The 13,783-nt window shown below is 42.8% G+C and overlaps 1 protein-coding gene across 1 annotated transcript in view; it reads left to right on the top strand.

The window, feature by feature from the left end:
- The first annotated feature begins 214 nt into the window (after positions 1 to 214).
- Positions 215 to 13,783, top strand: part of HTT (huntingtin) — a 138,582-nt gene continuing 125,013 nt past the window's right edge. The window contains exon 1 of the mRNA XM_080932563.1: positions 215 to 463. Coding sequence (XP_080788689.1) covers positions 261 to 463 — 203 coding nt within the window. The 5' untranslated portion in view covers positions 215 to 260. The remainder of the gene's footprint in view (positions 464 to 13,783) is intronic.

Below are 13,783 nucleotides of genomic sequence, written 5' to 3'. Positions count from 1 at the left end.
ACGTCCAAACACTGGGCAAGACGACGACGCATCTGCCTGTCATTTCTGCGGGTCTGGCGTGGCCTCGCCTCCGCCGGCATGACGTCACGGGACGCACTCGCCGCGAGGGTTGCCGGGACAGGCCCAAGATGGCTGGGCGCTTTGGTTCCGCTTCTGCCTGCCGCGCAGAGCCCCATTCATTGCCTTGCTGCTAAGTGGCGCCGCGTATTGCGAGTAGGCTCCAAGCCTTCACGGTCTGTCCGGTCGGACAGGAGGCCGTCATGGCAACCCTGGAAAAGCTGATGAAGGCTTTCGAGTCGCTCAAGTCCTTCCAGCAGCAACAGCAGCAGCAGCAGCAGCCGCCGCCGCAGGCACCACCTCCACCGCCGCCGCCGCCGCCTCAACCCCCTCAGCCGCCGCCTCAGGGGCAGCCGCCGCCGCCACCGCCGCTGCCAGGTCCGGCCGAGGAGCCGCTGCACCGACCGTGAGTCCGGGCGCCGCAGCTCCCGCCCGGGGCCCATGCCCCTGGCCTGCGTGCTGGGCATGGCCAACGCGGTCCCCTGTCCAGAGGGTCGCGGTACCTCCCTGACGTCAGGCCTTCCCGGCCCTGCCCTTGCCTTGCGGGGTCTTTGGCCTTCCTCAGAGGAGACAACCTGGTCAGGCCAGCGAGGGACTCGCTGAGGGGCGTCACGGCTCCAATACCTTCACCGTTCCCAGTTTACGAAGTTAGGGAGCGAACTTGTTTCTCTCTTCAGGAGAAACTGGGGCGGTGGCGCACATGACTGTTGTGAAGAGAACTTGGAGAGGCAGAGATCTCTTGGGTTACCTCCTCATCAGGCTTGGGAGCCGGCAGTGCAGGACAGCTGAGAGATGTGCGGATGGTGGATGACATAATGCTTTTAGGAGGTCTCGGCGGGAGTGCTGAGGGCGGGGGAGTGTGAACGCATCCAATGGGATATATTCTTTTTTCAAGTGACACTTGAAGCTGCCTGGGACTTAAGGCACTTTGTACTCTCCTGGCGTTTCCTTTAGTTCATGGTACAGTGTAGTTAACAAGGTTTTAAGCATCACCGGAGAGGTGTGCTTCTGTATGCTTGTGTTGGTCTGCAGGCAGTTGGATGAGTTGTATTTGTCAAGTACATGGTGAGTTACTTAGGTGTGATTACTAATAAAAAATTATGTGTATGTGCACATATATGAAAAGAGTCGACTGATACTTATTGCCTATTTTCTGTTGTATATAAAACGGATACATTGGTAGTGTGCAGTTTACACGGGGAATGAATTTCATTAGTGTCACAGTCAGGCTTGTTTTAGAACATGGGCCACTCAGACTCTGTAGATATCTCGTGTGCCAGTAAAAGTTCCTGTTTAATTCTTTGCTGACGACTTAGAGATCTTTGGAAGCTTGCTGCTTATGACTGGAGAGAATATTGAAACAGAAGAGAGACCATGAGTCACAATGCTCTAAGAGAAAAGAGATGCTCAAGACATTTCCTGGAAGTCCGTGCTGAGTGTTCAGCCCCATGTTCTCATGTAGCTCAGGCCTTTCTCTCAACTCTGGGCATTTTATTTCTAATCTGGATTTGTATAATTAGTAAGGAGAACTTTCAGGAAATAACCTACTAAAGAATGTCACTAAAACTCATTTAGAAAATAAGTGTTATGGTGATACCACTGAGCTATATTCCCAGCTCATTTTTTGTTATTTTTCTTGTTTTTGTGTTTCTGATAGCATCCTTTCCCTGTTCTTAGTTTATTTATAAAAGATAAAGATTTGGGGAGAAATGTTGGCTTATTTGATAGAACAAAGTATAGGAATATATTTTTCTTCTATAAGGTGAAAAGTGTGAATAGAAAACCTCTTATCTCTAGATAGATAAGTAATTTGTTCTTGCTTTTGAGACAGTCTCTCTATGTAACTCTTGATGACCTGGAACTCACAGAGATCCATCCTCCTGCCTCTTGTCTCTGTGTGGGATTAAAGGCATGTGGCACCATGCTTGGCTGTTCCAAGTATCTTTTAGTTATTGAAATTATTACCATGACTCTGCCTCTCTGAGTGGTAGGACTTGTGGAAGTGTACATATAACCCTTATGTTCTGTAAACCTGTGTGTGTGAGAGAGAAGAGAGAGATTGTTATGTGCCTGCTTTAAACACAAATTAGTTTGTTTTTGCATAACTAATTCATTAACATGATAAATCCCCAAAGATAAAAAAGTTAATAATGAAAACCTCTCCCTCCTCATTTTCCTAACTCTGTACCCAGGAGCAAGCTCTGTTATACTTCATTTGTCCTTCTAGATAAAATTTGGGCATATTTTAGGACAGATTTTTAAATTATTTACAAACAAAAGTGTTTTTGGACAAAAGCTTTTAAAAGCTTAAAAAAAAACTTGTTACTACACTGTACATCACTAACTGTAATATTTTCCAAATCAGCTCTATTAGCATCTATCTCATATTTCTATGTGCTTTACTATTGAAAGACCAAGTGTTTATTAATAATAAGTAACACACTCTCTGCTTGGAAACTTCGATTTTGGCATTTTATCCTCTTGCTTCACTTAAAAGTCCTTTTTTTCAAAGTGAGGCCAGCCAAAACAGTTTTAGAATGAATCTGTTCTATTTTTATGACTCTCATTGTGTTCCATAGATCCAGTGTCACAGCCATGCGTGGGCTTCTGTTGAAATGACTGAGAACTTGTTCTCTGCTCATCTGGCTGTGGTGGGTTGGATTGGCCTTAAGCAGTTGACATTCACCTTTAATAGTTCTCATTAGTTTTTCTGATCATATTCATTTTTTAGTATTTGCTGATCATCTCCTGTGTGCCCAGCATTATCCTAGTTGCAGGTTTTAGCAGGGAACAAAGTTAAGTGTTCATGAAGCTAAAATTCTTGGGAGGGACATAGACAGTAAGCCAGATAGTTTGTTCATAGTAAGTGATGAGGTACAGTAAAGTAGGGAAGGGGTTAGGAAATGCCAGGGCTTTGCGTGTTTTAGACAGGTGTTCAAATAATATCTGCTTGGCCAAAGACTTTGAATAGACATGTGAAGAGTCAGAAATCTACCAGGAGGGTGTATGGAAGAGGAGTCTTCCTGCAAGGGGAACTGTCAAAGGTTTTTCCTTTGTGGGGGTTAGTGATGTCCTGTTTTGCTGGGTGAAATGAGTGACGGCTGGAGTGTAGTGGGGGTGGAGCAAAGGGTAGAGTGAGTTATCAGTTATCTATTGGTGTTATCAGTTACTGCATTTAGCTCTAAATAGAAAACCTGGCAACAGAAGCTACAGAAAACAGGCAAAGATGAGGATTTATTTTAAGACAAAATAAGTGTAGGAGTTTATCAATTAGATTAGGAACACAGACTCCAAGTCCATGTCTTCATTCTTGCACATTTTTTTAAAATTTTGTTATGTGTTCTGGATACTATTCCCATATGAGATATAAGTTAAAAAGTCCCCACCCATCCCCCAGCCCCTGTGAATTGTTTTGCTTTTGTTGTTTGTTTTGTTTTTCTCTGAGATAGGTTCTTTATGTAGCCCTTGGCTGTCCTGGAACTCAGAGATCTCTGCCTGCCTCTGCCTCCTAAGTGCTGGTATAAAATGTATGTGCCACCACTGCCCGGCTTGGATTGTCTTTAAAATTTCTTTTTTTTTTTTTGTTTGCTTTTGAGATAACAGTTTGCTATGTAGTTCTGGCTGGCCTGTTATATTGTGAGGTCTAAATTGGCTTCAAAACTTGCTTTTAGCTTCATGGCACTGATTCCCAAGTACTGGGACCATAGGTAGGCCCTATCCTAGTGGGGTGGGGGCAGTGCAGCTCTTGAATGGAGAGTAGTGTATGTATGTTTGTTTGTTGGGGTATGCAGAGTAGTGTATGTGTGTGTGTGTGTTGGGGTGTGCAGAGTAGTGTGTGTGTGTGTGTGTGTGTGTGTGTGTGTGTGTGTGTTGGGGTATGCAGAATAGTGTATGTGTGTGTGTTGGGGTGTGCAGAGTGTGTGTGTGTGTCTTGGGGTGTGCAGAGTAGTGTATGTGTGTGTGTGTGTTGGGGTGTGCAGAGTAGTGTATGTGTGTTAGGGTATGCAGAGTAGTGTATGTGTGTTGGGGTATGCAGAGTAGTGTATGTGTGTTGGGGTATGTAGAGTAGTGTATGTGTGTTGAGGTGTGTAGAGTAGTGTATGTGTGTGTGTTGGGGTATGCAGAGTAGTGTATGTGTGTTGGGGTATGCAGAGTAGTGTGTGTGTGTGTGTGTGTGTGTGTGTTGGGGTATGCAGAATAGTGTATGTGTGTGTGTTAGGGTGTGCAGAGTGTGTGTGTGTGTCTTGGGGTGTGCAGAGTAGTGTATGTGTGTTGGGGTGTGCAGAGTAGTGTATGTGTGTTGGGGTATGTAGAGTAGTGTATGTGTGTTGGGGTGTGCAGAGTAGTGTATGTGTGTTGGGGTGTGCAGAGTGTGTATGTGTGTTAGGGTATGCAGAGTAGTGTATGTGTGTTGAGGTGTGCAGAGTAGTGTATGTGTGTGTGTTGGGGTATGCAGAGTAGTGTGTGTGTGTTGGGGTATGCAGAATAGTGTATGTGTGTGTGTTGGGGTGTGCAGAGTGTGTGTGTGTGTGTCTTGGGGTGTGCAGAGTAGTGAATGTGTGTTGGGGTATGCAGAGTAGTGTATGTGTGTGTGTTGGGGTGTGCAGAGTAGTGTATGTGTGTTGGGGTATGTAGAGTAGTGTATGTGTGTTGCAGTATGCAGAGTGTGTATGTGTGTTAGGGTATGCAGAGTAGTGTATGTGTGTTGGGGTGTGCAGAGTAGTGTATGTGTGTTAGGGTATGCAGAGTAGTGTATGTGTGTTGGGGTGTGCAGAGTAGTGTATGTGTGTTGGGGTATGTAGAGTAGTGTATGTGTGTTGGAGTATGCAGAGTGTGTATGTGTGTTGGGGTGTGCAGAGTAGTGTATGTGTGTTGGGGTATGTAGAGTGTGTATGTGTGTTGGGGTGTGCAGAGTAGTGTATGTGTGTTGGGGTATGTAGAGTAGTGTATGTGTGTTGGGGTATGTAGAGTAGTGTATGTGTGTTGGAGTATGCAGAGTGTGTATGTGTGTTGGGGTGTGCAGAGTAGTGTATGTGTGTTGGGGTGTGCAGAGTAGTGTATGTGTGTTGGGGTGTGCAGAGTGTGTATGTGTGTTGGGGTGTGCAGAGTGTGTGTGTGTGTGTTGGGGTGTGCAGAGTGTGTGTGTGTGTGTTGGGGTGTGCAGAGGCCAAAAGAGAATACTGAGTGTCTTTCTCTGTTGCTCTCCACTTCTCTGACTGAACCTAAAGCTGCTGATTTCTAGCGAGCTGGATGACAAGCAAACACTGTGGAACTGTCCCTGTTCACTACAGTGAGGATACAGACATGAGTGACCACACCCAGCTTTCATAGTGAATGCCGAAGGCTTACACAAAGTTAGGCTTGACTCACTTTCTTAATTATATTCTTCAAAGCACAGGCATCTTAAGTTTTCATGAAGTCCAGTTTGTGTATTTTGTCTTGAACCACTGTATGTTAGATACTTAAAAAGCCACTGCTTTATCTGAAATCACAAAGATTTATTCACTCCTGCTTTTTCTAAGAACTTTGGAGTTGTATGTAAGTCTGACTCATTTTGAGTTTGTGGTTAAGGTAGAGGTCTGACTTTCTTTTGTGTGTGGAATTTAGCACTTTGCTTAAAGAGAATGTTTTTTCACACTGTATAGGCATCTTTGTTGAGAATTATTACCTGTCCGTATGCAGAAGTTTCTACTTCTGCTTTTGTCACTGATCTGTGTGTCTGTTCTTTGCCACTGCTGTGCGGTCTTGATTACTGGTCTGTGTCTTAAATCAGAATTGCTTTAGTTATTCTGGGTCCCTTGCATTTCTATATGAATTGTAGGGTCATCCTGTCAGTTTCTACAAAGAATCCGACTGAGACGGAGTCCATCAATTGGCAAACTTTCATGGCCAGATAGTAAATGTTTAAGGCTCTGTGGCCATGATACCATCATACCCAGTCAGCTCTGCCACTGTAGCATGAAAGCAGCCACGTGCAGTTATGCAAGAGAATGAATATATAAAGTTGGAATTTTCTATAATTTATAAGTCATGAAACATTCCTTGAATTTTTAAATGTTTTATTTATTCTTTGACAGTTTCATGCATGTAAAATGTATCTTGGTCTCATGCAGGTTCCTACTATTTCTTTCCCCTATATACTCCAACATGTCCTTCTCCCATCTCCATGTTTTGGTTTTTTTTTTTTTTTTTTTTTTTTTTTTTTATTTTAAATGGCCTACTGAATCCAGTCAGTGCTGCCTGCTGAAATGGAATGTTGACTGCTCTTGTGTAGCTCTTTTTTTTTTTTGGCAGGCTTTTTCTGTGTAGTCCTGGCTGTCCTGGAATTACTAGCTCTGTAGACCAGGCTGGACTCAAACTCACAGAGATCTGAATGCTTTTGCCTCCAGTGTAGAGACTAAAGGTGTTCCCACCCCACCCCCACCCCCTTATGTGTGGTGACCACAACTATAGTGAGTTCATGAGTACAGCAACCATGTCATGTCTGGAAGACAGAATTTTATAGAACTCTCTGAAACCTGGCTCTTGAATTCTCTCTGCCCCTTCCCTTCCCTGAACTTTGGGCGTGGGGGTTGATTTACATTTAGGCTGACAGTTCACCAATTCCTTATTCACAGTATGAGTCTTTGAATTGCTGCCCACTGCAGAAAGAGGTCTCTTTGGCCAAGTTTGACAGTAGCACTAGTCTATAGGTATAAACATAAACATTAACTCTTGTTTGTTTCTTTGCTTGGTTGGTTTTTGAGACTGGGCTTTTCTGTAGCCTGGTTATCTTGGACCTTACTCTGTAGACCAGGTTGGCCTTAAACTCAGAGGTTCACCTGCCTCTGACTCCCAAGTGCTGGAATTAAAAGTGTGCACCACCACATCCGGCTCCCAAACATAAATATTTGGAAGGTAGTCTAACAACATGTCCTTTTAGCAAAACAACAGTAGTAGGGTCCCCTTAGAACTCCTTCCCCTGAGTCATAGGCTATTGACTGGGTTTATACCTTTTGTGGTGCACACTTTAAGTCCAGTCAGAAAGCTGAGGGTTAGCTTTTGTGTCCATCAGTGTTGCACCAGTGGTCACATTTTGCCTTCTTTGTCTATATTATAGCATTCAGGGTCCAGTGCTTAGGAAGACCATTGATGTCTTTTCTCCCCCAGTGGCCTGTAAAACACTTCTGGCATTATAAAAACTAACCAGCCAAGAAGTTTTCAGGTCAGTTCTATCTTGATTTCTCTATGTCTTATATGCGACCAAAGTATTTTGTATCTTCAGCAAGAGGATTTTACTATTATCTATTTACATTGGGCAGCCAATAGCAAGGAAGTAGCCTGTGTAGTTTGGATGGGAAGGTGCTTCTGGGACCTCCATGCCTAATAACTTGTAAGGAGGTATCGCATGCTTAGCATTGAGAATTTTCAGTTAGTAACACATGTTTTCTGGGGGACATATCATCCACTCGTGCACATACCTATGTTGAAACTCCTTTAAAAAAATACACACTTATACTTTTAAATTAGCTTTCAAAATAGTGAGTTTCTATAAGTTTTTTTTTTCACAAATCATTTACATTCTGTAAAATAACACACAATTGCTACACAAAACAACAGTTGCTTTCCTTAGCATTAATTCTAGAAACTAAAGTTTACAGTCACGTAAAACTTGTATGCAAAGGATCAGCAGATCTAGGGGTAATAGCCTCAAACTGGAATTGGTTTAGAAGCTGATAACCTGCAGCAGCTCAGGTAAATAGTGGCGATTACAGGCCATTGAGCAAGCTGATTCCTAGTGCCTACACATTGAATGATTTTACTTATGTAACACCTTTTTTTCTGCTTTTGTCAGATCTTTGGTGATTTTGTTGCTGTTTTTTGTTTTCTCCTTGTAAAATGACATCACATAAAACATAGTGATTTCGAGCATACAATCTATGATTGTAAAAGCAGTGTTTCATTGCCACCACTATCCATCTCCTTGCATTTAAAAGAATATTACAGATTTTCACTTGACACATTGTAATTGTGCATGTTTGTGAACAGGGTCATTTTTGAATTCTACATTCTAGTACCTTCTGTTACAGGAAAGGCTGTGGTATAGTAGTCCTTTCCTATGATATAGAGTAGATTGTGGGCAAATCCTAGGCCTTGGCTCTCTAGTCAGCCAGCATTTGTATGTTTAAATAAAACCTTGATGTGTGTGTGTTTGCATACTAGCTACATACAGTTTTTCCTTTATTAGCCCTGGGTTTGATTTTCTTCTCTGCTGACAGATCCTTTCTAAGTGGATCTTTTCATACTTAAAGTGGGGATAATTGTGAGGATGGAGAAGGTGATGTGCAGTCCTGTCACCTCTTCACTTTGCTAGCATGACTGATATGTTAGTTCTTTGCATGTGACTCCTACACTGGAAGGAGCTAGATGGGAATTGTTTTTTTAGTCACTAAATCCAGAATATCAGATTCATGGCAAGTTCTCAGGAAGTACTTGTTGAATGCATAGTTATAGTCTGTACTTGGTTAAACATACAGCACTTTTCTTTCTACTTTTGTTTTTTGAGTTAAAATTTTTTTTTCTATATACCAGTTTCATGCTTTAGAAACTTGTTCTCTTTAATTAATAAAAAAAAAAAATTGTGGGTAGGCTGGCATGGTGGCGCACATATTTAAATCCCAGCACTCAGGATCTCTGTGAGTTTGAGGCCGGCCTTGTCTACATGGTGAGTTAAAGGACAGCTAAGGCTACATAGTGAAACCCTGTAGTCAAAAAGCCAAAACCAGACCAGAACAAAACTTTTTGAGCTAGTAAGATAGTAAAGGTGCTTGTTCCCATTCTGAGTTTGATCTCTGGGACCCATGTGAAAGAGGACCAGTTTCCCCATGTTGTCATTTGATCTCCATGTGAGATCACTGTATTAAAATGTGCATGTGTGACTGTGAAGTTCGGTTACCACTCACAGTCAAAAACTAGCATTGGGGCCTCAGGGGCCTCTTTCTTCAGTGCTGTGGGAGTGTACACCTTTAAGCAATCTTGTTGGGTTTCCTTTTTGGAGACAGTAGTTATGACAGAGATTAAATTTGGCCTTGAGCAAATTTCGCACACATTTAACCACTGAACTTCACCACAGTGCCTATTCAGTTTTGAATATCACATGACTGGAATCATACAACTCCACCTATTCATACCTTCACTCTGTCAAAGCTCCTTTTCTTCAGGGTTGTTGGTTTCATATTTACCTGTTTAGTTAGTTCGTCTCTTGTATGAGTATGCTGTTTTTCTCATCTTGTTAGTGTATGTTTGGGTTATTAAGCTTTGACAAGTGCTGCTGTGAGGAGACCTCCTCCATTCCTGGCCTATCTTTTCCATCACAAAATGGTGCTTTTTAATGAGCAGTTCCTCGTTTTGGAGAAGTCCAACTTGTCATACTTTTCCATTATGGTAAGTGCTTTTATTTCTTTTTTGATGAATTTTTCATCAACTTGAGATCATGAGACGTTTCCTGATCCTGTTGCATAAATGGCATATTGATTTTCCTTTCCCATTGAAGTTGGCTTGTTTTTGTGTGTGGTGTAAAATCGACTTGTTTGTCCTTTAATGAGGATACTTCTTTTCTCAGCAGTTTTCTCCATATTTTGTGTGTATCTCCCTTTCATTGTTATTAAGTTAATATTATTAAATGAACTCATTGAGTAGGTTTTTTTCTCTTTTTAAAAAACTTTTTATTGATTCCTTGTGAGTTTCATAGCATTTACCCTCTCATCTCCCTGTCCTGTGTCCCCCTCTGCCCTTGTAACCTCCCCCTCAAAAGAAAATAAAAAACACACAAAGAAACAAAAATAAATGAAGCATAGAAAACATCTCATCGTGGAAGCTTTAGCGGGTCACAGTGTGTCCCACAGTGTATCCCTCTGTCTGCACATCTCCACTTGCAAATGATCACTGAGTGAGTCATTGGTCTGGTCAAGGTCTCTGGCTTCTGTCACACCATCAATATTGGATCTTCTCCAGGACTCCTGGTTGGTTTGCCCAGTTGTTGCCCTGTGTCATCAAGTTCCTGCAGCTTTGGATCAGCAGGACTGGCTCTTTCATGTTCTCCAACAGTTCACAGATGATGTAGATGTTGGGGTGGGCCAACTCAAAGCCCTGGATCTGGGCCTGGGTGGTAGTGGTTCTGGTCAGCCTGTTGGCTCTTCTGCATCTGCGTCACTAGGGCGTGTTCTCCAGCACTGCCCCAGCGACGCCACCCAATGCTATCTTCAGCAAGAAGCAGGGTCAGCTCTCCCTACTGCCGCATGTAGTGAGGAGGGAGAAGGACATCCCCCCTTTATCCGCTCCCAAAACACACACTACTCCATGGCAGAGGAGTGGCTGGGCCAGCTTTCCCTCAGTCTCACCCTCGAGGATAGGTCACCTGTGCCCCTGTCACCAAGGCCAGCTCTACTATGCTGCCCAGGTGAGATGCAGAGTCCACTCTCTTGAGTGCTGCTGCTGGTGTGAGGTGTGCCAGCTCTCCAGAGTGCCAAAGCCAGTTCACAGATTCTGCACAGATACACGGTTCCAGGGACATCCCCATGGTTTCTAGTGGTAATATGAGCTACGGACATCAACATCAATCTCTGTCAGTGCATGGCCAAGAACCCAGACTTGGCCCTCAGTGGCAGCAGGGGCTGGGACTTCAGCATGGCCTCAGGTGGCAGGGCAGGCTCCTCACATCAGGGTGTTCCTCTCCACCCTCATGTCTCAGTTCCTTCTCTCTTCATAGTGCTCAGACTGTTGTGTTTCTCTTTCTCCTCCATCTGTCCACCACATACTTGCACATTACAGTCTCCTGCTGCAGGCAGGGCCATGATGCTGTTGTGCCTCTGGGTGACCTCCTCTGCTTGTGCTGTTTGGCATGGTGGCAAGCAGGTGTCTCCAGCTACCTGTGTGGCATAGCAGCAATGTCCTCTCCCGTCCCTCTCTGCAATGAGGCAGGCAGGTCTGGGCTTCTTTCCCTGCAAGTGCTGTGTGGCACGGCAGCAGGTGGGTCTCCTCTTTCTTTCTGTTTTCCTTCCTTTGTTTCTTCCTTCGTTTGTTCGTTCCTTCCTTTCTTTTCTTTTCTCTCTCTCTTTTTTTTTTTTTTTTTTGAGACAGGGCTTCTCTTTGTAGCCCTGGCTATCCTGGAACTTGCTCTGTAAAACAGGCTGGCCTAGAACTCACAGATCTGCCTGCTTCTCCCTCACAAGTCCTGGGATTAAAGGTGCGCACCATCACCACAGGCATGGTAGGATATTTCGGCATAAGTATTGCTCATTTTGTTCTGAGGTTGTTTTATCTATTTAAGACAGTTTTGTTTTGTAGTCCATGTTGGCCTCAAATATGCTGTGATTCTCTTGCCTCTACTCCCTGCATTCCAGGACTGAAGATGTTCACCATGTTTGGCTCTAGTTATCTTAAAATAAGGACTGTCTCTTGCTAATAATACTTTTCATTATACAGTGCATTATCCCCCAGTCTGTCTTTATAGTTGAAGGAACTTTGTCCTTCATACTGATTCTTTTGTCTTTTCTAGATTGCTTCTTGTGTCTTCCACATAGACAATATTGTTACATCATAGTCCTTTGCTATTGGAAGACTGAATGGTTCTGTTGCTTAGAAGACCATGAGTTTTGATAGTCTTAAGTGTTGCTGCATAATTTTATGTGTGTGTATGTGTGTGTGTGTGTGTGTGTGTGTGTATGTGTAATTTGTAATGGATCTGACACCCTCTTCTAGTGTGTTTGAAGATAGCTATAGTGTACTCATATACATTTAAAAAAAAATCTAGTTAGGCAGTGGTGGCATAGGCCTTTAATCCCAGCATTTGGGAGGCAGAGGCAGGTGGATCTCTGTGAGTTTGAGGCTAGCCTGGTCTACAGAGTTCTTGGACAGCCAGGGCTACAAAAGACACCCTGTTTTGAAATAAAACAAAACAAAAACACCAAACCTTTTTAAAAGGGGTCTAAGTGTGCACCAATGTAATGTATCTCATGTAATGATAGGACTTGACAAAAATCAGAGTAGCTGGTGGGGAATCAGAAGCTATGAATTCTTGTCCCAGTTTGCTGTGCTTCCTATGGGCAAGACAGCTTTTGGACCTCAGCATGGAGAGTGAGTCATGGTGGAGGTGGTTGTAGTGGAGGTGGTTGTAGTGGTGGTAGTGGAGGTGGTGGTGGAGGTGATGGTGGTTGAGGAGGAGGAATGATTTCAAATTCCTTGAGCAGTCCAGTCTATTCTCTTAATGTGAAATCACATTGTTAAAATTAAAAGATTTTTATTTTTAATTAGGTGATATATATGTATCTGTGTAGAAGTCTATGCACATGAGTACATGTACCCTGAAGAGGGTATTGGATCCCATGTTACAGATGGTTATAAGCCACCTGATATAGGTCCTGGGATCTGAACTTGGGTTCTTTGGATTAGCAGCAATCACTCATAACTATTGAACCATCTTTTCAACCCCTGTAATCACATTTTTTAAAAGAACAACCAGGTAATTCTAAAGCTAAGAATTTAGTTATGAGGGCCTGATTTTATATTTTTAGATAAGTTAAAAATTTGGTACAGTGTGCTGTAGAGTCTGGGTCTTTTACATGCCCCCACAGTTGAGAGCCTGAGTAGATTGCCTTATTAAACACTTAGAATAGTCTGGCTGAAGTTTGTTTTCATTTTGAAGATGTAGTTTCAAGTGGTTGAAAAGCCAGGGTTGTTTTTACCCTATTGATATAGTTGCCTATCCTGAGCTATTTTATTTTTTATAAAAAGCAAATCAGTCTGACTTACCTCTAAAAATCCCATCTAATTTCATAAGGAATGAAATATCTACAGATTCATTTGTTTGCTTGGTTATTTATTTATTTATTTATTTATTTATTTATTTATTTATTTCTCTATCAGGTTTTCTTATTGGACAGAATGAGGTAGATAAAGAAGTTATTTTAGATTGGGACCTAGGCCAGGTGTGGTGGTGAGGGCTGCAGTTCCAGCACTAAGAGCCAGTGCTGAGAGGCAGGAGGACCTTGACTTCTCAAGAGGGCTAGACTGAGTTCCAGGCCAGCCAGGAGTGAGAGAAGAAGAGGGCGGGTGCTTTATGCTTTACAGAACTCAGCTGGAAGATGTATGCCCAACAACTTCAGCTTTATCATCTCTGTTCGCTTCCTTCTCTTTTAAAGTGAAGTTGAAAGGGCCAGAATTCTCTACAGTTTGGAGAATAGTGATAAAGAATGAAGCTGAAAGGTAGCCTGAGTTCAAATTGATTTTTTGTTTTGAGACAAGGTCTTGCTGTGTATATCCAAGGCTCTTCTCAAACTCCTGACTCTTCTGCTTCAGTCTCTTGATTGTTGCCAAGTTATAATATTGTGATCATGTTCTAATTGACTGAGAAGTCTGTAATAGAGGTCCTGGCTTCTGACCTGCAGAGTATACCAGAAGGATTTTCACTTTCTGATATTCCTGGTTAGTGTACTCTGTGTTCTGAGGGTACTTTAAATAGAGTATTTGGCATGCTAAGAGGAGATACTTGTTATAAGGCTGTAAAACTATCTTATTCTTCTAGAGTAATTATCTCTGATTCTTACTGTCTCTGTCCATTAACCCAGGCTTGGTCCTCAAAGCTGCTATCTTCCATACAATCTAATTTATGCCTAGAATATTTTCAGCTTCTGAGACTTACTGCTCCATAAGTTCACCCTTTCTTGTTCTTTCTCATCTCTGGCTTGCT

This window comes from Micromys minutus, assembly GCF_963924665.1.
Source record: "Micromys minutus genome assembly, chromosome: 1".
In the NCBI taxonomy this organism is placed as follows: Eukaryota; Metazoa; Chordata; class Mammalia; order Rodentia; family Muridae; genus Micromys; species Micromys minutus.
This window is presented reverse-complemented; position numbering and strand designations above follow the sequence as displayed.